The sequence below is a fragment of the Electrona antarctica genome, assembly GCF_951216825.1.
Source record: "Electrona antarctica genome assembly, chromosome: 15".
Classification (NCBI taxonomy): Eukaryota; Metazoa; Chordata; class Actinopteri; order Myctophiformes; family Myctophidae; genus Electrona; species Electrona antarctica.
The window spans coordinates 37,692,727-37,718,900 of NC_136796.1; the positions used below are offsets into that span (position 1 = coordinate 37,692,727).

At 42.4% G+C, this 26,174-nt stretch overlaps 1 protein-coding gene across 1 annotated transcript in view; it reads left to right on the plus strand.

Annotated features, from left to right (window-relative positions):
- Nucleotides 1–23,304, plus strand: part of calcr (calcitonin receptor) — an 84,567-nt gene extending 61,263 nt beyond the window's left edge. Inside the window, exons 5-16 of the mRNA XM_079523124.1 lie at nt 2,026–2,129; nt 2,988–3,147; nt 3,542–3,652; nt 3,914–4,026; nt 4,829–4,920; nt 9,159–9,285; nt 13,755–13,908; nt 15,502–15,562; nt 15,894–15,960; nt 17,236–17,454; nt 18,852–18,893; nt 22,642–23,304. Of these exons, the coding sequence (XP_079379250.1) occupies nt 2,026–2,129; nt 2,988–3,147; nt 3,542–3,652; nt 3,914–4,026; nt 4,829–4,920; nt 9,159–9,285; nt 13,755–13,908; nt 15,502–15,562; nt 15,894–15,960; nt 17,236–17,454; nt 18,852–18,893; nt 22,642–22,863 (1,472 nt within the window). The 3' untranslated portion in view covers nt 22,864–23,304. The remainder of the gene's footprint in view (nt 1–2,025; nt 2,130–2,987; nt 3,148–3,541; nt 3,653–3,913; nt 4,027–4,828; nt 4,921–9,158; nt 9,286–13,754; nt 13,909–15,501; nt 15,563–15,893; nt 15,961–17,235; nt 17,455–18,851; nt 18,894–22,641) is intronic.
- The last annotated feature ends 2,870 nt before the right edge of the window (nt 23,305–26,174 follow it).

Sequence of the window (26,174 nt, forward strand, 5' to 3'; positions counted from 1 at the left end):
TGAGAAGGCCCTTTTCACCCCACTGTAAAAAACAAAGAAATAAAAAAACTAAGACACGGAATGATGAAAGGTACGAAGAGATAAATATAGAAGAGAGCTCAACAAAGGCAGACAGACGGGAGAGACAGGAGAGAGAGAAAGGCATGGGGGGGAAATAGATGGGAGAATAAAAGCGAGAGAGAGAAGGTGCACGCTACACGGAGAGCTAATAAAGGGGAATCCCCCAGATCGTGCTTTGAGTAAGAAGACTCCCCTATGGTTCCATTTTGTGGGAAATGTGATACCGGCGCTGAAGGTTTTGCGGGCCTTGGATGTGCAGACCTGATGAGCTGTCAGAGGAGGACAAGACGCTGAGCGCAGTGAGCGGGGGCGCTGGGCTGATCACTGACAGGAACATCTGTGCCTCATGCTTACAGCCCTGTGTCCAGATCTAGTGTGTGCGTGTGTGTGTGTGTAGGCGTCAGCCCGTGCAGCATTTTGACCATCGCATGCAGGACATGATTTCCAAACAGGGGATTCTTCATTTTGAACATAACAATATGTCATGTCATGTCTGCAGGACTATTTGCTAAACGCTTGCACTGTAACGTCAGGAATCTGAAGAGGACTGGGCGGGGGCGGGGGCGGGGGCGGAGGAAACCATACAAGGCACCAACCTGCACATTGGGAGCAATTATAGGGGTTCAGAGTCTTGCTCAAGGACATTTCAACACTAACTCTGGGGGAGCCCGGGATCGAACTGGGAACCTCATCTGGAGTGAGGTCTTGTCTTCTTGTCGGTTTTCTATCTCCCAATAGAGCGTTGCAGTCCCGCCCCCTACCATGGCCCAGGAAATGAATCCCAATGCATTTTTCCCATAGACATTTCAAAAAGTATTTATTTAAAGACGGTTACGCCGCGGACAAAGCCAACTCGAGTCGTGACAACTCATGACAACACAAACAATATTTTGGACCAAACAAATAATTACAAAGAAGAAAAACAATTATTATCTAATTATTTGTTCGGCCCAAAAAATTGTGTTTGTTGTCATGATTTGTCACGACTCGAGTTGGCTTTGTCCGCGGCGTAAACGTCTTTAAATAAATACTTTCTGAAATGTCTATGAGTAAAATGAACGGAGAATCATTTCCTGGGCCATGGTAGGGGGCGGGACTGCGACGCTCTATAGTCTATGACCTATCTGTCTGACCTATCTTGGGAATCTATAAGAAAAGGGAATGTAGCCTCAACATTACTCAACATCAACCTCAAATGATAGCTTAACATAACAATGGTTATGATAACATTTTATGTATTTCGTATTTCATCTGTTTATTCTGTTATGACACCAGATAACCCTTGTTCATGTGTCAGCCTTTTGATATCAGAGGCTATTCATATAAAGTTATTAATATTCTAGCGCTCCCTGAAGCCTTCTGCAGATAGTCAGTGTATACTCATGTTCAGCCCCCGCATCACCTTATAAAAGGAATCGGCTATGACCCCAACATTACATTCTTTAATGATGGACTGCCGTGATCTTATTCCACCGTTAAAAATAAACGTCTTTCCTTTCCTTTCCTTTCCTTTCCTTTCCTTTCCTTTCCTTTTCTTTTCTTTTCTTTTCTTTTCTTTTCTTTTCTTTTCTTTTCTTTTCTTTTCTTGTTTTTTAGTACAGAAAGTGTTAAAATTATGTTCTTATGTGGCCACACCCACCAGTTCATTAAGTATACCTGGTTCTCACCTTAGCACCACCCGTCCTGAACTTAACCTCGCCCACAGCTGTGTGTTGTATAATAATGAGGGAGGGGTTAGGGTTATGATGTCACACAAGTGGTGTGATTTCGATTGGGCCTTTTGAATCAAAGGCTTTCAGCTTTCAGGAAGAAACCAAACATACACAGGGAAGACATATTTGAATATTATAAGCACACCTGGGGGTCTATTAGAGTAATGTTAACTCCATAGACACGCACAAAACAGAAAAAGTACAAAAATCATGCACACCATCTTTAAATACCTTTAACGTTTTGTCTTTTCAGAAAACGAGACCAAATATTGTGATGAACGGGGCAATTGGGTCCAAAGTCCCCCCATTAATAAGAGCAGGTCCAACTGTCTACCCGTCTCCAAGGATAAATTAAAGGTAACCAAAGATGGATGAATTCTCTGTGATGAATGAAGTGGAATAAATAACAAGCAGACTGTTCCCTGATCCCCTGATCTGTTGTCGTTGCAGCCAGGGGCGTGCACAGATAGACACTAGGTGGGGCTACAGCAGTGGTTCCCAAAGGGGTCCTTGAGGGAGTTTCAGGGGGTCCCCAGCTAAATGATAGTTTGGAATAATTTGTACACTCTCAGAGTTAAATCAACATTGATTTTACAATATAAATTGGGGGTCCTAGAGATAGAAATGCCATTAAATGGGGGTCCGTAGACTAATTTCAAGGACCCCCAGTTTGACATGCTGAGAATCACTGCCAGAGCCGTAGAAATCTTCTCTTATGGGGGTCACTGGCATATCTCTTCAAACGGGGGGTCCGTGGGGCTAATTAGTGTCAATTTGGGGGTCCTTGACATGAAAACATTTGGGTACCACTGTGCTAGAGTACTGCCCCTTTGCCCTCTGGACAGCAAAGTGCCCTTTTGAAAGTTAGGTTTTTGTACAGTTTGTTAATCTTATTTTTGTTTTGTAAAGCGTCTAATATATTATTTATGACCCAAAATCTATAAATCTCACACACTATTAAGGCAGGCACTATTAATTCCATCTGCCGCACAAGGTGCCCTTTTTTCACTTTAGCAAAGTCTGTGCACGCCTTGTAGCCAGAGTATAACTTCACCTGTTCGTCAAAGGGAAACCTTGAATTTAAATAAAATAAAAGTAAATAAAATGTCAGGATGTTCCTTGTAAATGATTATTGTGCCCAATGCCTTGTACTGTTAATAATGTGTGTTGTGTCTGTCTATACAATGTTGACATCACTCAAACTTTCCCCCGAAGGTTGCGTCATTGCATTTGAACGGCACTTTGGTAGAGCCCACCGTCGAGGCCAAGTTCAGTGCTATCCCAGAAGAACAGGAAATACAGAGGAAAAAAATCCTTGATGGACAATACAAATGCTACGAGAAAATGAACCGAGATCCACCATACAACAAAACAGGTAGACAAAGTACAAGACGAATTATGTCTCCAATGTATCGCTGATATTGATCGTAGTCTGTTCTCTAAACCTGTCAGCTCTAAACCTTTCTCTCACCTTGGTTCTCTCTTGATTTATGTTTTCATTATAACCAGATTCACCCCTGAAGGGAGATGTACAGTACCTTTAACCAAAGCATTTTCGTAATATGCACCCTTTAACTCTATGGACTAATAATAAAACAAAAACAAGTCTCAACTTATCCAGAACCGACAGCCTCGCTCTTCGTTGTCTTTAGTTTTTTCCTTTTTGATGTTATTCCAAATGACCCCGTAGTATAGGGAAAGAAAACAGGCCCTTTTGTGGCTGCTTTTGTTGTTTCTTATCAACGCCTATGTGTTTATTGTTCCTACAGAGCTGTACTGTAGTCGGAACTGGGATGGCTGGCTGTGCTGGGGCGATACTCCAGCAGGGACATACACGTTACAGAGCTGCCCCAATTATTTTGTCGACTTTGACTCCACAGGTGAGAACGGCGCGCTGCCCAAAGTGTCTCCGCTCTTATAAAGGTCTGCCGGTGCCTTGTTAACCTCTCATGATAAATTCACTTCCGCGCCTCCATTGACTGTATTTAAAGTGACCCGAGCTATAAAATATTCATGGCATCGGGGGTGAATTATTCATCAGACGTAAATGGGGCCGAAGTTTATGGATCATACTGTACATATTAAAAGGAAATGGCTGTTTCTACGTGTCTATTACCGCGTACTTTTCTTTGTTATTTCAGAGAAGGCGACTAAGTCTTGCAGGGAGAACGGGGAGTGGTTTCGTCATCCAGACACAAACAGAACTTGGTCCAACTACACACTCTGCAATGCTAACACTAAAGAGAAGCTGAGGGTAATGCATTCACACAGATGTGAGATACAAGTGCATTATAAACTCAAAGCTGAGGTATGCATCAGGAATTTGGCACACATCTTCACGTTTCGTGAGAAGCAAGAAGTATAAGCACATTTTAGTTTTGACACCTATAAATATTGTTCCCGCAAGAACCACATTGAATTCCTATACTACTAGACCATAATGCACTGCTCTCCCACATAGACCCCTTTTCCACCGGTTCAGTTCTTTTTGCTTCTTTTAGTCCATGAGCCACAGCTCCAAAATTGGAACATTAATTATGATTTGAGTGTGCAAAATATATATTAGATTGTTATCACCATGAAACTTCCCCAGTTGATTACTTACACGAAGACAATGATTTATTGTATTACAACATTTAAAATGTGTAATATGCAAATGAGGCATTATATAGGATAATATGCAAAACGAATTAGTGGACAGATCAAGTCAAACCAACACTAGTCAGATCTGACTAGTGTCACATTCAGTAAATCCTGTGATCTTTTGTGGCCAGATGTAATTTCCTGGGGTCTAGTAGGACTATAGTAAATAAAATAAAAAATAATCGCTATAAAATTGTGTAAAAAAATACATATTTAGCCCCATGTTCGAATGCCCCCGCCCCCCTGTAAAAACCCAGAAATGGTGCTGCATTAGAGCTACCGATATTTCACAGTTAAATTAACACTAAGGATTATAACAGGTTATAATTGTTATCCAGGTGATACATTTACAGTCCGATCACTGTCTAATTCTAACCAGCCCTTCTTGTTTGTGGTTGTGTGTTTGTGTGCAGTCAGTATACATCCTGTACTACATGGCCATAGTGGGTCATGCTCTGTCCATAGCCTCCCTACTAATCTCTCTGGCCATCTTCTTCTACTTCAGGTAATTGGTGTCATGTTCTGTCACTGCCTATTACTGTGTACGTGCACTGATGATGATGATGATGATGTGCTTTGATATCGTCGCTGTCTGGTCGGAACCTAGTATGGGCGATACTTTCCAGAAAGGGGAACATATTGCCTGTATTTCAAAGGATCCATCCATCCATCTTCAACCGTTTATCCGTAGTCGGGTCGCGGGGGCAACAGCTCCACTAGAGAGCTCCAGACTTCCCTCTCCAGAGCAACATTATAGTGACTTCCTCCTGGGGGATCCCGAGGCGTTCCAAGGCCAGTGAGTCGATGTGATTCCTCCAACTGCGCCTTGGTCTGCCCCGGGGTCTCCTCCCAGTGGGACGTGCCTGGAGGACCTCCCTAGGGAGACGCCCGAGAGGCATCCTAACCAGATGCCCCATCCACCTAATCAAAGGATCAATCAAAGGATCCAGCGAAGTTATATTAGTCCAAAACTATTTTTTAATAATAGTGAAAACAGCTGGGCATCTCCAAGCTCTCACTACACATTGTGAGCTTGTAGAAGGACTACTTTTGCCAGTGTTATGTGTCACTCTTGTGACTTGAACTACAACGTATAAGGCATTCATAAAAAAAAGGGGAAAAAAAGAAATATGAACAAGGTTTCTGCCTGACAGTGACAATATTATATAATGTATATAATATAATGACCTGACTAAAGTAAAAAAATAAATGTATTTTAATTGTTGGAGTACTTGCATTTGCTCATAATTATATGTGATTTGCAGCACTGTCATTATTCATCTAAAAGCCTTATGAATGGATGATTGACAGCTGTGTGGCATGGTTTTCACTAAGTTCACTACATTTTCAGAGCCATACTTTTTTATGTATTATATATTATATATGGTTGGGACTGGGAGTGGTTCTTATCGTGTCTGGAGCGCTACTATTTAATATGGATGTCTCTTTTAGCGGTTTTATCTGGCATGCTGTAACGTGTAGCTGTAGCTTGAAATGGTGGCCTTCAATGTGTCTCACGGCTTCTAATTTATAGTTAACTTTATTCATCTGGATGTGTCCCCTTCATTTCATGCCAGCGTGTTTTTTTCCCATGAAACTACTCGCGAGACAGATTAATTTCATGGATATTTAGGGGTTCACAGAACGTAGACATACATAGAAATGAGTTTGGTGATATGTGTTCTTCTTTGGAATGTGTGCGGCAGCTGAGGCTCATTACAGATTTCCATTCCAAAGTGTCGCTTAATCCCAAAGGAGAAGGGCACAATTAATGATGAAGTGGCCGCTGAATTTCAATGTGATAGGTGTTCAAAATATTAAACCGAATATAGAAAAGTAATATAGGAGGTTGTTTTAATATCCATGAATTTTTTGGTATAATTAAGAAATACTTTGTTAAAAAAAGGAGAAGAAAAAAGAAAGCAGGATGCTATTCATGGTTAGTTACTTGCGGCTTTGTCTTTGTTTAGTGCATCTCTGGAAAACGGGAAGCGATTTGGTTTAAATCATCATCTTTTTGTAACGGCACAGAAGACTTTGCGGTTTCACTTGTACCATTATTTTTGGAGCAACATTTGGAAGATGGTGATGGTGCCCCAGGGAGAAAATAATTCAAACTTCATGCGCAATAGCAGTACTTGGAAGAGTTGTTCTCTTGGCCCAAGGTTCACCGTGAAAATTCTTCGATTGTATAAAAAAATGGTGTGTTGGACCGCGTGCAGTGAGGGTGTTGATCGCTGGAGGCAGCTGTAAACCAGTCTAGAACTTGTTCACAGTGTGTGCTGCACAATTCATGTCTATCTACAGTAGGCTACCTGTGATGCGTTTCTTACATATTACACAAGCTACTGGGCCCCAGGGGTCCCATAGGCGCCCCCGCGCCCCCATCTCTTAAACCCAGCGACACCCAAGTACACCTGATATCCTTCGTTCACTATAAAGTAGGCATCAGCAGAAAGCTTTTATAATTGACAAATGAACATCTCAATAGGTTACCGAAGACGCCACTTATACAAGAACACAGCTTTTACGACCACAGAGCATATTTATGGCCCAATCTCTTAAAAGGAGAACGTCTTAATGTTGACCATTATAAGGTCCAGATGTGCAGTTTACAGTGGTATGTGCAGGGTGTACAGCTGCACTGGTCCTTTATTTATGACTTGACTTCAACGCTGTCAGGATTCCCAGATAAAAATACTTCAGCGTTTGCTGTGGAAAAACTGAGTTTGTTAAGAAATATCGCCCATCCAGAGAGTCTTACTGTTCACTATACGTACGTACGGCACTGTTTTCGCTATTAGGGTGACAGCCCCTCACAGATAAAGGTATACAGTGAGTATACAGTATACTGTATGTAGTGTGACTACATATAGTAAAAAGGTACTGTAGAAGCGCGTTACGGCTCAGTCTTGAGTTGACACTGAATCATGGTTTATGCATGATTTATGACACTGAATTGACACTGAATCATGGTTTATGCATGGTTCATGCAATTATCAAAACAAACGGAATACCAGCATGTACGGATCAATAGTCTTCTGTGTTGCTTTAGCTTTAAACCACTTTTAACCATTATTTTAAACTTTAATTAGATGTTGAAAAATAGCAGTTCTACAAGCTTGTAGCGCGGCACTCGGTGCCGCACTCGAGCTTGTAGATCTGCTATTTTTGAAAAATCGTGAAAATGTCTGCAAATCTTTGAATATAATTATATTCTTTCCCAGTGAACGCTTTTAACACAAATCTTTGCTTCTGGGGTTCCCTGGAACAACATATTTTGAGATTGGGGTCCGCGGACAATTACATATAATTCTGGGGGTCTTTACATATATCACATACATTCTATTTAAAATGTATAGTCAAATAGATCATTCAGTCTAGGCTTGTGGAATTGTTATGTTGTGGTCAGGGTTGTTTTTCTCATTCATAATGTGACCTACTGTAAGATGTCACTCTTTATTGTGTAAAGGAGACATTTATGAGTCTGCAGGAGTTAGGACTGCACATTTTATTTGTTTTATAGCATCTTTATAGCTTGAAGCTTCTCCTAACAGTATTTTTAGCTGGGTGGCTGTGCTACCGTAAAACTGATCTAAACTATATTAGGAAGCAGCTGTTACATGTTATCTGACAGCTAGTCCAAAGAGAATTTCGATATTATCAAGCCTTCATAACCACTTCGCTCCCCGTGTCTGATGCCATCGATGTCCAGGCACAGAAGTAGAGTTTTATATTGATCTTGCTGTGTTTTGTGTACTGTAATTAAAAACAAATGTTGAATCTATATAAGCTTCCCTGACTAACTAAGAGAGCAGGGTTCAGAAGAGGCCCCCAATTAGTCTCGGTTTTACGTTTCACAAACAGCCGCATCTGACATCCTCATTATGCTTTCGGAAGCCAGAAACAAATCTTTCCAGTGTTCTCGTCTTCGTCCTGTTAACTGCATCAACATCGGAAAGGACGTTTGTCAGATGATGTATGTTGATGGAGCAGATGAGTTTTTATTGCAAAATGCAGCCGCAATTTTTCAGTCATTTATGTATATGCCGATCCTTCCTTTGAAATCAGATTAGCATGCTTTGCTTCTAGCAATGTCATTTGAATATATCAGTGATGTGGTAATGCTTCTCAGATATTGTTTTGTTATGATGTCATTTAACAACACAAACAAAACAAATTCCATATCCATATCCCTGAATGCATTAACATTTTTAAACACATTTTGGTTGTCCAATCTTTTTTGTATCTTTATTTAACACAAATATTCTGGGACTAACAACATGTGTTGTTTAGAAATCACATAGCTCGAACTTTACACTGAACTTTACACTGAACTTTAAATGCCATGGTCATTTAACTCAGACAGTGATCCAAATGAACCAATCAATACTGACGATTTTACTGTGGGACTGTCGGCAGGCAGGCAGGCAGGCAGGCAGGCAGGCAGGCAGGCAGACAGACAGACAGACAGACAGACAGACAGACAGACAGACAGACAGACAGTATATGAAAGACCGGAGAGATGCAGAAAAACTATAAGAAAGAAAGTTAACAGGTATTATAGGAATGAGGTACCAAAAACCAAAAGGAGATTTGCGTTGATTAATTGCTTGGCCTTCCTCTGACCATCCAGGATTTACATGTTGTGTATGATTAATTTAACAGATATAAATGCACATAAACAACGTATGTAAGTCTGCGAATGCATTACAACTAGTATATCTTGTTTCCCCATACAAGGAGCATGAGCTGCCAGAGGATCACGCTACACAAGAACCTGTTCTGTTCCTACGTCCTCAACTCTGCCCTCACCCTCATCCACCTCATAGTCATCGCTGGCAATCCAGAAGTAGTGGGCCGAAACCCGGTGAGCTCAATCAATCCGTCAAAATCATACTTCTCTCTACTACACTAAACATCGGATACCAATCTGCCACTCTGCCAATTAGATGCCCCTGCTTAGTATTAAAGCAGTGTTGTTTTTTATTTAGTTTTAGTCATAGTCTTTTGAATAATATTAATTTAGTCACATTTTAGCGCCCTGGCTGGAATGTTTTAGTGTTGTGTCGACTAAAATGTATTTTGGTGGGCCTTGATGGCGTCGTAATACAATAGTAGATCTACTATTTTCAGCATGTAACCATGCATACAATTATTTGTCTTTTACTTCTACTGGATCTCTTCTCCACAAGTCCCTCGCTGAGATTTTAGTCTAGTATTTATTTGTCGACTAAATTGTCAATATATTTAGTCATAGTTTTAATCATCATGGCTTAGTTTTTATTCAGTTTTCCTCTGTGTAAAACGGTAGTCGACAAACATCTTTCATCATAGTTTTAGTCGACAAAATCAACACTGTTGGTAATGGGAGATATCACGTTGCTTGTCAACCAGTAGGTGTACTAGATTTATTGTATTAAATGAATCTGTGCCAGAGATCATCTCGTGAATAGCTATTTGGATAGCGCAACCCAGCACTCCTTAGCTAGTGGAGATGCGGTGTTATAGACATGGATTTCTAAACAAATTTGTTCAACGCAAAATTCTGCGTTCTAAGACTTCGGAAAAAAGACTTCGGAAAAAAGCAATTCTCCTGAATTCTGCCTTCTGGCATGGCATGGCATTTCTTTCACCATGCAGTAAATGCTGCATTCGTGGTCTGGACCCCCACGAAATGACCGGAACTACTTAATGAAAACAAGACTAGAACTCCCACCACGGGACTCAGGGAATAATGTAATACCTTTGCGACCACTATATTAATGACCAAAAGTCCAAAATCCAAAAGTCTGAACTAACCCTTTAACATACTTCACCACACATATTGGTTACAATGTTTCATTTATTAAAATAAATTCAGGTACCTGGCACTACTAATTAAAATGAGACACAAATGCGAAACATCTGGACAAGTACAAGTACAAGCATGCATGCATGCAAATATTTATTTAGCCTTTCCAATTATTTTGATATCTTTCAAAATGATCTAGATTTGACATTAAACGATTTGACGTTAAAACTGTGGTCTGTTCTGCAGTGGGTTTGTGGTCTTGTGACAATCCATATTTTCATAATATTCATAATAATTAGGACATTTTGGTCACTGTGTTTATTCGATGGTTAGTGGGTGAGACACATGTCTAGTCAGAGGGACAGGTTTATGGGATATATTGTTGTAACTGTGCTCATATCACTTTTGTACCAGATATATAGACACAAAGCCATCATCCCTTTAGTGCTTTTCGATATGTCTGTGAAGAGGTTTTGACAGGCTGCCACTGAGCACATGCTGAATTTCAGAAGTGAATTCTTTGGAAGTCGAGGGTCTGCTGAGGCGAAAGATATAAATCTGTCTCTTGGAATGCCTTGAGGTCAGGAGTGATCCAAAATTTACACGATACTCTTACATCTCCTGTTATTGTTTATGGAAATCATGATGACAAACGAGCTCTGGGTTGGACTGTTGTAGGACTGTTGACAAGTATTTAGTACTAGTTTTTCCTTTTCTTTTTTTTTCCCTTTTCCTTTTTTTTTTTTTTACATTTTAAAACATTTTGGCTGTCAACCAAGTTTGCAGCATTTGCTAGATAGGATATCTACACATCAGCTTTCAAATCAAAATAGTGTTAAAATTAAGCTGATAAAACGTTGGCATACATTACACAAAATCCCATTTACCCTAGCGTACAGCCACTTTCAACCCTGATTTTAGGCATATATATATATATATATATATATATATATATATATATATATATATATATTTTTTTTTTTTATCGGGCAATTTTGAATTAAGAAAAAGTTGGGAGAACTACTGATTTAGAAGGCATTTGTAGAATCGACCTCATGTCTTAATGGTTTAAAGTAGCTATAGAGCAGGTATCTCATCCATGCAGTGTTGATTTCGTCGACTAATACTGTGACAAAATATGTTCGTTGACTACCTTTTTTCAGTGACGAAAACTAAATGGAAATTAGACTGTTTCATTGTGAACAAGTGAGCAGGGTAAAGTACTGTATTCATCTTTTATACCCTACCTGGCAGGTTAAAACAAAAGCCACCGGATTAGCATTTGAATGCCTGAACTGCGCGAACGTAAACGAGGACAGGCAACGTCCGTCCGTCCGTCCGTCCGTCAGGACAGTTAAGAGTCAGGACAAAAGAAGTGTTACAAATTCTTCATGGGGGCTCGAGCCCCGCAGCCCCCGCAGAGATGACATCACTGCTTAAAAAACTATTCAAGACAAGAGACTATATGGGCTCCATTTTCGTCACCGCTAAACCCCTTATCCCTAAACTTCTTTGCCTTTTTTTTTTTTTTACTATTTTGCAAAACATTTTTAAATAGTTAAAATGGCCAGTCTACAAGCTCACAACATGTCAATGTAGATTGGCTAGTTGAACTATTCAAAGACTATTCAAAATGTTAGGGATAAGGGGTTTAGCGGTGACGAAAATGGAGCCCTGTGACTAAAACTAAAATCTAAATTTGCTGTCAAAATCAACACTGATGCCTTGGCCAGAAAAGGCATCGTCTCAGAGACAAGGCCGGCCTCCAGCATCTGGGGCTGTTATTCCCACTTTGCGCTACCGCTATAGCGTTCAGAGTCACGTTCCCCCAAATCCGTCTGGCACATCTTCAGTGGAGTGTTTGCCGGGAGATCCCCTCCTCCCAGTGCATCCAAGAAGCTAAAGGGAATGACAGCTCATACCATCATCACCACTATGAAAATTTACATTCCCTTTTCCACCATATGTCAAATGGCTTGTCTGTTTTCTTTCAGAAGAAAGGTAATCAGGTTGTACTTAAGAACTACTGCAGTGCACGCACGCATGGCCCAAAGTGTACTAGTGGTCACTGCATGTAGCACCGGTGTTTTGAAAAGGGAGGGTTTGAATAGAAACACCGTTGTGGTTATCCGGCACGTCAGGCAAGGGAGGAGACCAGGAGAAATGGGAAAACACTGTTGTGGTTATCCGGCACGTCAGGCAAGGGAGGAGACCAGGAGAAATGGGAAAACACGTACTGTACCGCTTTGTTTAGTACGCCAGTAAATTATTCACAAATGTTAAACGTGGCGCCGCTTCGGTCAGTTGCAGTTAAAGTCAGAGGAATTTTGAATGACGTTGAAAAGCAGCAAAACGTTGAAAGGGACCTGCATGGGCTTTGGAATTAGTCCTTTTTTAATTAATTAGTCTTCTAGAACAGTGGTTTTCAACCCATTTCATATCAAGGCCCATAAGTTAAGTTCAGCATTTGAGCCACGGACCAGTACCATTTGATGAGATTTAGCCTCTCAGACCCCAAACTTAAGATTTTGTCCACAATTCCATGCTGTATTGATGTGGTACCATTAGGAGAGATAACAGGCAAACGTTGATCAAAAATAACAATTCTTCTACATTCTCTAATTGTGTACACTTCTTGTCAATTAAGTAATGCAGATGTTTAACAATAATGTAACTCTTGAGAGCGTACAATGAAACCAAATGGGTTAAAGATCTACAGTATATTATCGCCCATATAGTTACCAACTCTCCATCATTTAGCTGCATGGGGACCACCTGGAACCACCTCAAGGACCACTGGTTGAAAACCACTGTTCTAGAACAACATTGTAATAGCAATGTTCCTCCATGACTCCATGCCAGTTGATTGGGTGAGCGGTTCGCAAGCTGCCACGCAAGACAAAGCTTGGACTGCGTCCGTTCGGGAGAACCGCTCATCTGAATGACTTCACTCAATCAGATGAATGGTTGAATGGTTCTCAACTTCTCAAGAAGTATATACAAAAAGTCCTTTTATGTAAATCAGTGGTTTTCATTCAACTAGTGGTCCGGGGGACCACCAGTGGTCCTTGAGGAGGTTCCAGGTGGTCCCCAGCTAAATTATGGAGAATTGGTAACCAAATGGACCCTTATAGATCTTTAACGGGTAAAGTGTGGTTTCATGTTACACTCTCAAGAGTCTAAATTGTTGTTAAACATCTGCATTACTTAATTTACAAGAAGTCTACACAATTGGAGAATGTAGAAGAATTGTTATTTTGATCAATGTTTGCCTGTCAATCAATCAATGTCTCTCCTATGGTACCACTACCAACATCAATACAGCATGGAATTGTGGACAAAATCTTATCCAATGACAACAAAATATTTTGGTGGTCCATGGCTCAAATGCCAAAGAAATAGTGGACCTTGATATGAAAAGTGTTGAAAACCACTATAAATAGTCAAATGTAGGGCAAGGAATTGTATTGTGGCTGTATATGGCTGCTGCCTAAACCTATTCTATGAATCTATTTTTTTGACATCCTTTTCTCAAATCTGTACAGGCTGGGTGCAAAGTGTTGCACTTCTTTCACATGTACATGCTGGGATGCAACTATTTCTGGATGCTCTGTGAGGGGATCTACTTGCACACGCTCATCGTGGTGGCTGTGTTCGCAGAGGAGCAGCACTTGCACTGGTACTACCTCCTGGGCTGGGGTGAGTCATTCATGCCATGCCTGAAGAGTGAAGACGCACATGAAATAATTCATTTACCGGCAATATTTCCACTGCGAATACAGTAATATTATTCCTGCGTCAGCAAAATATTATTATTATTACTTTTTTAGTTTAGTTTAGTTTATTTTTTTCTTGCTGCTGTGATTCTTTCTGCTGTGATATAAATAAGTATGTTATGTTTATTAGATTTCAAAGTAGCCTACTTTATTTTTCGTTTCAGAAACCTCTTTTGTGAGGTGGTTAAAAGACAACAAGAAATCCCAAGACATAAGTACACAAATGCTATAAAAATAAAGCCTACTTTTAAGAGAAAAAAGAACACTTAAAAGCATAATATATTAAAAAATACAATGTGTTTATAGTCCATCAGGTGGGAGGGGGTCTGTTGTTAGATAGTCCAAGGGGAGTAAGGAGGGGGGCGGGGCATATGAAAATGCTGAAATACTTTTCATTCGATTCATACAACCTTGCTTTTTTTTGCTCACATGATGTTACGTGAGAGTGAAAAGCATCTGGTCTAACTTAACCTTGACACGCCTGCTGTCTGCCTTCAGGATTTATATACGCGTCGTCGTATTTCATCACACTGTACTCACGTCAAGCGTGATTGAGCTGGAGCGATCCAGCTCAATTTGTTGACAGCCCAGGGATCTAATCTAGCGAATGACCAAAAAAGATGCTACTCACTCATACCATTCAATCTCCCCGTTTTCAAGCCCTTGACAGCTTTATATAGTATGACCGCTCATTGCACACAATGTCTCTCTCTCTCTTTTTTCCCCCACTTGTTCAAATGAATCAAACTAATAAGTGGAGGACAAAACTGAATTGGCAATCATTATTAGAGATAAAGTGGATAACCTTGGGACGGGTGCACAAGGGTAATGTGCATTGTCCAGGCGTTGGGGATAGACAGTCAGTTAGAGCAGTTGGGTGCATCTGTGGCCAATGTGCCGCAGGGCCTCATTGCTGTCTGAAAATGGACCGTGCACAGATTCACATGTTTATGGCTGGGCTCAAATTAAAAAGGACATCTTGTTTATGGGCAGGACACAGTATTATAAGGTGAAATTGCCCACGCAGTGCTGTTGTTGGGCTTCAGACAACACCATTGGAATGTTGACGCTTGCCGTAATGACGAACGAGGAACCCTGTGCTTGCCAAAATCTAGCCTTTGTTTACATTTCAACAATACTATACCTAAATGAAGATTTCATAATTAAATCAACGCATTATCACATTGTTACAACCTGTCCTGGCAACGTCAATTGAAGAGTGATTTAATTAACAATACAAGGAATGATATAACTAAGACCACTTATAGGTTGCCAAGCAGCAGTGCATTTATATAGCGCTTTTATCCAAAGCGATTTACAAAGATTGTGCTTTATATTCAGCCATTCATACACCGATGGCGGGTGAAACCATGCAAGGCACCAAGCTGCACATCGGGAGCAATTAGGGGTTCAGAGTCTTGCTCAAGGACACCTCGACACTATAACTCTGTGTTGTGACTATAACATTATATAATAATAATATAATATGGTTGCCATCTCTTCTCCCTCCTCGAAGGGTTTCCTTTAGTGCCTGCCTCCATCCATGCAGTGGCGAGGAAAAAGTATTTCGATGACAAGTGAGTAATGTTCCCTGCAGTTGAATAAATAAACATTGTGGTGTTTACACACGTGCATGTCTGTGACAGACAAAATTAACGTAGGAACACCCAAATTGTGTGCGGTGGGTGTGGTGGTTGTGTGTGATACATAGGTGTTGGGTGTGCGTTTGTGTGTGTGTGTGTGTGTGTGTGCGTGCGTGCGTGCGTGCGTGCGTGCGTGCGTGCGTGCGTGCGTGCGTGCGTGCGTGCGTGCGTGCGTTCGTGCGTGTGTGTGGATGGTGGTGGTTGTGTGTGGGCTAAGCAGTAAGGAAGATTTGACTGATGACTTTCCCTCCTTTCCTTCCTGCAGTTGCTGGATGAGTGTAGAAACCCATCTTCTCTATGTGGTCCATGGACCCATTATGGCAGCGTTACTCGTAAGTTAGCCTCGGGAGACCGCAGGCGTTTTGTTTAAAGGTTTCATGACATTCATTTTCATTTATTTTCATTTTTCGTTTTTCTGACCTCAATTACACCCACACAACCTGAACTTTGAACATTCAGGGGATTTTCTGTGGTCTGGAGTTTTCTCTGGGGTTTGGAAGCCTTTTTGAGCTGCAATTAAAACAGGCAAAACAGTGAAAACAGTGACATCTGCTGGCAAATCCCATTGACATATATATGGATTTGCTGGCTCTTACATCACAAACATCAGGAAAATCAGAGCACTTGTTTGAGCCAGAAAACCCCACACCACAGAAAATCTACTGAATGTTAAAAGTTCAGGTTTTTTGGGTGCGGATGAGCTCAGAAAACGTAAAAGAAAATTACAAATCCCTTTAAGAAAAAAAAGCCTGGACGAACAAGGCAGGACAAGTACGTGTCATAGGAGTGGGAGTGAACCTCGTATTTCACTAACCAATAACACGCGTTGTGAGCTTGTAGATAGGCTATTTTCAGCATGCAACTAATTGTAAAATCCCTTCCTAACATTTTAGTCTAGTTTTTATTTGTTGACGAAATTGTCAGTATATTTAGTCTTAGTTTTAGTCATCATAGCTTAGTTTTTATTTAGTTTCCATTTAGCTTTCCTCAGTGAAAAAAGGTTGTCGACGAACATTTTTCGTCTTAGTTTTAGTCGACTAAAACAACACTGGGGCTGGCTAAGTCGTAAGTCTGCTCACTTTGCTGCCTTATAAGCTGAAACATACTTTACCTACAGCCAGTATGCCAGTGCAACTGACAACACCTGGCTCGTTGCAGAGACATTTTGTTCCATGTGAGTCATGTATTAACCCATTCAGGACGGGAGCCCCTTTTGGTGTTTTAGGCAGATCTACAAGCTCATAGCGCTGCACCGAGTGCTGCGCTACATGCTTGTAGATCTGCTATTTTTTGAAAAAATTGTGAAAATGTGGCGCACATCTTTGAATGTATTCTTTCAGAGTGAACGTTTTTTAATTCAAATGCTTCTGGGGGGTCCTTGGAAAAAAAATATTTTCAGATGGGGGTCCGCGGCTAAATACATTTCATCAATACATAGATCATTCCCATACATCCAAACAGAAAAGTCCTATCTGATTGCATTAAGTGACGTTAAATCACTTTGCCACTCACTTTGCCACTCACTTTGCCACTCGATTTTCCACTCGATTTGCCGTTCACTTTATGCATGCGCATACCCCTCTATTCCTGTATGTTTCTCACCTTAGGTAAACCTGTTCTTCTTGCTGAACATTGTGCGCGTGCTGGTGACCAAGCTGAGAGACACCCACCGGGCAGAGTCCAACATGTACATGAAGGCTGTGCGAGCCACTCTGATCCTGGTGCCTCTTCTGGGCATTCAGTTTCTCCTCTTTCCCTGGAGGCCGGAGAACCAGCGGGCTGGGGAGGTGTTCGATTACATCATGCACATAGTCATGCACTACCAGGTAAGAACCCAGGGGTCACCAACATGTCCATACATGGACAAATGTGTCAAGACTTGGTCTTGTCTTTCTGTTTTACACTTCTGTTTATGACACTATGGCACATTAGGAGTCCACTAGCACTATAGTGGTTCTCAAATGTTTTATTTGTAAGGACCCCTGTAACTCAGAACACTCACAGTTACAGACCTGTTATTCAGGGCAGGGGCGCAGATAGCATTTTATAACTGGGGGGAACATATTTGGGGGCTATCTGCGCGCGCAAAGCGCACGGAAATTTTCTTGAGGAGGGGGGGGATATCCCCCCCACTTTTGCGCATAATTACGCCGATTTTCCACGTTTTTTTGCGGATTTCACGGCAAAACACTGCCAACACAGCAAAACGCATGCTGCCACGGTACAAGGCATTTTTTGGGGGGGGGTCTGAGGGGGTCGAATCCCCCCCGTCCCCCCCTATCTGCGTGCCTGATTCAGGGCTATCTATTGTGTTTCTGGTACTATTATCGTCCACTCATTCTGTATGTCCTGTAAGAACCACATACTGGATGGCCTTGTGGTTAGAGTGTCCGCCATAGAGTATATAAAAGGATAGAGACTGAACTGGCGTGAAGCTCCGCCCCCCCAGCTATTCATGTCAGTGGAAGTTGCTCAGTGGCATTTTGAAGCACCCGGAAGACTGCCGGAAGTACCCCCCCCCCGGACCTCAAATTTGAGGTCCGGGGTGACGTAGCTGCACGGGGTTTCCCGGTCATGAATACACAGGTCCGCCTGTAGTCCCTCCTCCTACCACTAGGGCCCAGAGCTTCAACGTTGAATAGCCTCACTGGCCCCTTGGTGTCCGCCCTGAAACTGGGAGGTCGGGGTTCGATCCCCGGCCGGGTCATACCAAAGACTGTAAAAATGGGACCCAATGCCTCCCTGCTTGGCACTCATCAAAGGGTTGGATTCAGGGGTCGGGGTCAAATCAACTAATCAAATGATTCCCGGGCGTGGCACGGCTGCAGCTCCTCACCGCTCCAAGAGATGGGTCAAATGCAGAGAACAAATTTCACTGCGGTAACGTGTGTGACAAATCGTACGACTTTAATGTACCAGCATCAATACATGCCATTGTCTGATCAGTGATCACAGCCTTGTACATTTATTATCATACATGAACCCATAAGAATTCTTTCTAGAACTACCAGGTCAACTATCTATTGAAGTTAATGAACTACCGGGTACAGTAGGTGTTCTATTTAACTACCGCTACCAGTTACGTTTTCTATTCTGCTTAACTCCAAGTATATCAACACGTGGGTTATTGTTTAGAAGAGTGGGTATCAAATTGGGGTTACGGGACATCCAATGCTTTTCCCATGGCCACATCTGTAATGTACTTGTTTTACTCCTTCTCTAGGGTTTATTGGTGGCAACAATATTCTGCTTCTTCAATGGGGAGGTAAGTGCTATTCCCGCTTAGCATAATAACACCAAAAAAAAAAGTTTTTCGCATCTCCATTCGAGTATCGGTGCCAAAGTATTTGATGCTAAATATAATGCAGCCACGGCAATGCTTTCCACTTTGATACCATTTGGAAAACAAATGTATTTGCCCTTTTGTAAAGGCCATTATACAACAGGTCGTTTTGAGGAAGCAATGTGAGTGGTTGAACAACTTTTTTTCTTTTGTCTTGAAGGGGCATGTTTTGCACAATAATAGTATTTTCATTATGTCTGCCCTATGATCTCTGAGATTTATATTGTTGGAATAAAACGATTTTGAAAAGAAAAGAAAACCATGGAGAGCTCCCTAGATTAAAAGTTACGACTCGAGCAATTGTAATGGAGCCGTAAACAAGGAATTGAACGGCGGTGCAGAAGGCAAGAAAAAAGACCAGTCTGCATCATTCTCCAAATAAAAGGATACAAGGGATGCATTTGTTTCTGCCATAATAGATCTGGATGTCATGTTGTTTCAACCAGAGAATCTCCTCAAAGCAGTGTCCCCTGCCCTGTGTGTGTGTGTGTGTGTGTGTGTGTGTGTGTGTGTGTGTGTGTGTGTGTGTGTGTGTGTGTGTGTGTGTGTGTGTGTGTGTTGTAGGGTTGAGTCAGGCATCTTGCGTGTCTCTGGGTGGCATGTTAGATTAACAGATGTTCGTAGTTTTCTGTCTAGACGAGCCAACAATGCGTCTTATTGTTACATCTTCAGTTGTTTTGAAACTGGCTTTAGGGTCAGGAAATACTTAAAAATAAACCTGAAACATGTTTAGCCTGTGTTGGAGAGACTCGCATACATGTAGCAAATTCGTCATAGAGTAATGGGGTCATGATTGAATGAGTTGTATCATTGTATTTTTTCTGTGTGTCTAAGTTAAAATTACTCTAATAGATTGCACACAACTTTTTTGGTCTAGTACTCAGAGGAGCACCTGGAGAAGTTACTTGGTGCTCCCAAAATGTGGCGACCCATCTCGCCGGATGGATAAAAGAGGGATGCATGAATAACTTATAGCAAAACGATATTTATTGGATGAGTGGGGAGTCAATGGAGGGTATTGCAACTCTAGATTCATCATCATTTTATAAAAAAATCTAGAGTTGCAAATTGCAGCTAAGTCCATGTGTGGTCCAGCCCTATGGAATGCATATTCTAATAAAAACAACTTAATACTTAATACTACTTAATATGAGCATCAAAGCAATATTTAGATACTTAAAAAAATAATAATTAAATAGCCGATCTACTAGCTCACAGCGTGTCGCCTCCGCAACAACACGTTGTGATCTTGCAGATCAGCTATTTTTTTAAACATGCGACACGTCGTACGGCGAAGCATACATCAGGCTTCCCTTTTGTTTTTAGCCGAGGCGACGTACAGTCAGACAGTCAGACAGTCAGACACACATGGCTCCTCGGTGCAAAAATAAACAGTGCACACTACCCGACTTTAAGATAATAAGGGACAGTATGTCGGGACACGGTGTTGATAAGCTTCATGTTATGCAGCGGCAGTGCCAGTCCGCAATGCTTTGCACTCTTCCCACTCCACTATGTCGGAACTAAAACCTGTACCCGTAAAAAGTCGGTGGCCGGTGCCTAGGCTCTGAGAGACGGCATTGCACACGAGCAACCAGCTGCTCCAGCACCCGGAAAACAAACACAAGCACAGCGCCGAATGGGAAAGCATCCAAAACATCCCCTTTTACAACTTTTACACCGGGGACTAGTTGGCTCCACATCTGAAACGGAGAAGCCGAACCATTTTCTCAGTAGTAAACTCCTATCCTCCTGTCAACCTCCTCCCAGCAGCGAGCAGCATGGAATCCTCCCTCGTTTGAGTAAGGACGCGCTGTGATTGGCCACAATGGCCAGTGCACTTGTGCAAGACGTGCTGTGATTGGCCAGTAGCCACTTTGAGTGGCAGTCGGTGGGAAATGCTCTCGCCACAGAATTTACTAGTATTCTGGCCATAATAATCATCCTGGGCGGCCCCAGCTGTTGGTACGCAGAAGCGCTTCCCGGTGCTTGATTGACAGCGCAGAATGAATTTTGACGACGCATGCGCAATAGCCTGTGTGCAGGCCTGCTAATAGACCCCCAGGTGTGGTTTGAATATTCCAATATGTCCCCGTGTAATTTTGGTTTTTCAAAAGGCCCAATCGAGGCCCAGGTCAAAAGGTCCAATCGAAATGACAGTGATATAGTGACATCACAATATCATCCCATCCCCTAACCGCTCCCCCTTTATCATACAACAACAGCTGTGGGTGCGGCTTCAGTTCAGGTGGATCACCACCCACCACCATGCACCAGGCAAACCAGGCATAATTAATTAACTGGTGGGTGTGGCCACATAAAAACATAATTTTAACACGTTCTGTACAATTTTTTTGAAAAAACTTACTTGATCATAGTACCTGATGATCATGATTTAGGGGGGGGGGGGGGGGGGGGGAATCACGGAACTACCTCTTTAAGCGATAAGGATCGAAGTTGGGCTAATTTCTGGGTTAATTTTTCCTTGATTCCGGGGCCATAATGCAACAGACTTGTATTGTTTCCTCAATGGTTTCATATAAAGGCCTGTATTGCTCCACAATGTGTCAGGCATTACGCCAGCAAGATAAAAACACTTTGATGCTGTATTCGTTTCATCAAGTGTTGCATCTCAGTGCAGTGACGTAGAGTCTGTGGGGGCCGGGGGGCGGCACGGGCATAGATATATATAAACACTAGATGGCTCAAGGCGGAGTTTCTGACGTCGTTCACCCGGCAGCCATCTTACTTCGGGGCTACAGTACAGTATGTTCAATGGCAGCTCAAACAGAAACAGTCATAACTCGCTCAAATCTTGACGGATTTACAAACGGGTTGGTTTATTACAAACGTTGTCAACGTGGCTATGATCCAGGACGCTTATCTGCTTAATTTATGTTTTTTATATGAACGTCGTATAAAATCATATACGTATGCGGACGTCTCTGACGTTTATAACAAACCAAACCGTTTGAAAATCGGTTGAAAATTGAGCAAGTTATGGTCATTTAAGAGTACATGCCCCATAGACACAATGTTATGTGTCCCGAGGTAAGATGGCCGCCACGTAACGACGTCGCTCTCCATTGGCCAACAGCGCGGGTGAGCTATCTAGAGTTTATATATATCTATGGGCACGGGCCCCCATGAGGATTATGAAAACTATTCATCCCTGTCTCAGTGTCCCAGCATTCAGGACCATTTCTCGCATTTCATCATTCTGTCATCTGTCACACACGTAGTTAATGTAGCAGTATTATGGAATTATAGAATTATAGAATCAGAAAATTGGGCCAGTACCGGAATTCACACAATTCACCCGATAATCTTCAAGGTTTTGTTTACACAATATTACACTCAATGAAATAACAGACTAGCCATACTTAATACTGTAGGCTATACAGTATTGGTTTTAAATTAAATTAAATTAAATTCAAGGATGTATTTCTGAGATTGTTTAGATTATTAGTATATCTGGCCGGCGCTGCTAACTTTATATCTCTGCTGTCGGAAAGAAACCACCTAACTCCAAAATGTTCATTTTATAGGGAAATTATTTCTTTCCCTTTTTTTCAGGTGTTGGATCTGTATATATATATAATGCACCCTTTTGTCTTAATTGTATCTCGAGTGACGTCCTCCTTTGATTCTGTGTTGACCTGACGTCCAGGTCCAGGCGACTGTGAAGAGACAGTGGATGCAGTGCAAGACCCAGTGGGGCCAGAGGCGACGGGACCACTGCTCCATGCGCTCCACCTACACGGCCACCTCCATCAGCGAGGTGCCCGCCTTCATGTACCACCACGACGGCAGCGGCGGCGACCACTCCAACGGGCGCCACACGGAGGACTCTGAGCTGGTGGCACTAAAAACAGGGGAGACCTACGCCTGATGCTCGCCTCCACAAGTCCAGACAGAGAAGGAAGGAAAGGAAGGAAGGAATGAAGGAATGGGGGAACGCAAGCAGCGACGAACGGGCCAAGGATCGGCAAAACGAGAGATGGATTCTGCTGTGACGGTGAACCCAGGAAATGACAAAAGGGACTTTGGGGTTTTGTCGGTCGTACATATGTGTCTCCTGATGACTAAAATGACTGGTCCCAGACTGTGGAGAGACGTGTGATCTCTCTGACTCCACCTGTGTTGTGTCCTTGGTCCCTTTCCTCTGTTCCGTTTAGTCCGTTAGCAGGTATAGGAGGCAGGGATCGTCAGCGCTTATGGGACTCACCTGGCGCCAGCATATGTCCCATAGCACAGACATTAAGTAGCCTCGGGACCCAGGCTTATATTTTCGTTCGCATTCGGCTCAAAAAATGAAAGCCTGGGGGCAACGAGAGACCATTTCCTGGTCTAAGAGTGGGAGCTAGTGAACTACAGGGCAGAGAGGGCGTCGCTCGAAATACGGTGACGTCAGTTTTCTCCCTGCTGTTTTCTACCAGTGAGGGGAGGGGCTGAGGGGGGCAGGGGCGGGCGCTCAGATCGGTGAACCAATATTATCCAGCGCTTGAGCAATGCGCTACCCGCCCCTTTATACCAGGAATCATCTCTATCTCTCTCTCTCTCTCTCTCTCTCTCTCTCTCATATTCAGCACATGTCCCTTGTTTAGTTTGCTATGTTTTTGGTTCTGCATCCTACAAGAGCCCTAAGTCATAGTAACTAAGTACATTACATTCACTCATATTATACACCACATATAAACTGGATGGCAACTCTCTAATATCCTCGTTTATAATTTCCTGGATATTCGATAATTGAATTGAGTTGAGTCTATTCATTTGCCATGTTTCCCTTATTGTTGCTGCCACTGAGCCTGGTTGTAAGTAAGTAAAGAGAGAGAGAGAGAGAGAGAGAGAGAGAGAGAGAGATGTTACGGGTCTGGAGATTGCAAGCTTGCTGAGACGGATTAGCTGCAAAGCTCATTTTGGACACACCGCTGCTGCTGTGGCTGCTTTTTTGAGAACAGTCTGGTGTTATAATGCCGTGAATATACGGGCTGCGTCCTAATTGTGGCCCGTCCCAATGCTGCTAAACTGTGTGAGTTTGCTGCTCACTTTCGGGGCATGCGATGATAGTGACATGTTATACTGTGACGCTGGTCGATGATGCTTTCTTTTGTATGACGGTGATGAAAGTGAATGTGACCTTGAATGACGGTTGGTTATACACTTCTGAAGAGGAGGCTGTTGATGACAGTGATGATCATAATGATGGTGATGGTGGTGAAGATGATTGATGAGTCATGTTCATGAACGTAAACCACGATGGATGATGGCCCACGGCGGGCCATCGATGACAAAGGAGGTTTGAGCCGAGGTGGGAGGGGGAGGCTTCGGGATGACGAACCCCCATCAGGAACCTGTAGAGAGGGAGGGTGAAAGGGGGAGTATAGGATGAGAAATAGGGTGGGGGGGAAGGGGTGACGAGAAATGAGAACAGAGGGAGAACCAAGGTTAGATGGGCTTTTTAAATATGGGCGGAGGTGGCCTGATTGGAGGTGGCTTGATAGGAGGTGGAGGAAGGTGTGGTCCTGCTCCTGAACTTCAGCTATGAGCTCCATTTATCGTGATAGCAACTGGTACTACTTCACCATATGTAATATATCGGTACGCACCGAAGGGTCTATAGTGGTTGGAGGTACGATGGGGTGTATGTACTCTGTCTGAAATAAGATGAGAACTGATGTGATAACTGCAGCGCGTGTGCACGCACACAAACACACACGTACACTTGCACGCATGCATGCACGCACGCACGCACGCACACACGCACGCACGCACGCACGCACGCACGCACGCACTCACAACCGTATGTACCGTTGACAAACAGTACAGTAGTACAGTGTGTCAACAATGTAAAGGTCCCTGATGCTCTGGAATCCTGTATATATAATAGATGTTCACGGTGTTTCTAGCTCAGAAGTGTCAAAGAGGACTATTGTTCCTTGCCAAATCCCTTGTACCCCGCTGTGTGTCTGTCTGTTCTGTGATGCTGCTGCACTCTGACGGCTTGCCTGTTTTGCAGTTGCTGTATTTGTGCTGCCGCCAATTAACTACTTACAGGGGCTGAGAAGCTAAAGGCGATGCTAAATATACAAAAGATCGGAATTAAAACAAAGTTGTAATTCAGTGTTTTTCCCCGTTTATGTTTACTGTATGTCGCGCACACCAAGAGATGTGTGTGATGGTTCCAGTGTTGATTTTGACAGCAAATTTAGATTTTAGTTTTAGTCGTAGTCTTTTGAATGGTTTTCATTTAGTTTGAGTCACATTTTAGTCACCTGGAATGTTAGTCTAGTTTTAGTTGATTTGTCGACTACAGTTGATTTAGAGTAGACGACTGAAATGTGTTTTTGCGGGCCTTGATGCCGTCGTAATGGCTGATTTTACAAGTGTAAAACGACTTGTGTCTTTTACTTATACTGGATCTCTTGTCCACTAGTCCCTTCCTAACATTTTAGTCTAGTTTTTATTTGTTTACTAAATTGTCGCCGCGGGCGGCTAGTAAATTGTCGTTGCGGGCGGCTAGTGTAGTGGTCTGGGCACCTATATGGGCTGCTGAGCCAGCCTGACGGTGTGTCGCGGGTTCGACTCCAGATCCCGACGACCTTTGCCGCGTGTCACCCCATCTCTCTCCCCATTTCCTGTCACCATACTGTACAGTACACTATCCAATAAAGGCAGAAAAAGCCCAAAAATATATCTAAAAAAAAAAGAAGAAATTGTCAATATATCTAGTCTCAGTTTTAGTCATCGTAGCTTAAGTGTTCATTTAGTTTCCATTTAGTTTTCGTCAGTGAAAAAAGGTAGTCGACGAACATTTTTCGTCATAGTTTTAGTAGACGGAATCAACACTGGATGGTTGAACATTCTGTCTGGAGGAGGCTTTCTCTCACATGCGGACAGCTCACTTTTTGATTGTATTCGTCATCCTAATTTATTGTACATATTGTCATTCATCCATTCTTGTTCTTTGTTTCCTTTCATTTTAACCACATGAACCCTAGCATCCTTATTCTGGGCATAAGAGGTGAACATTTCTAGTGATTATAATAGGTGGGCAGCCAGAGAGAGATGTCAGAAACAGGAAATAGGCCCGACTAGGGTAAGGGACTATAGTCAAATGATAATTGACTTTGAGAATAACTCAATCGTTACTGTTTTGACGCATATTTTCCATTGCCAACAATCTTGCACAGATTATGT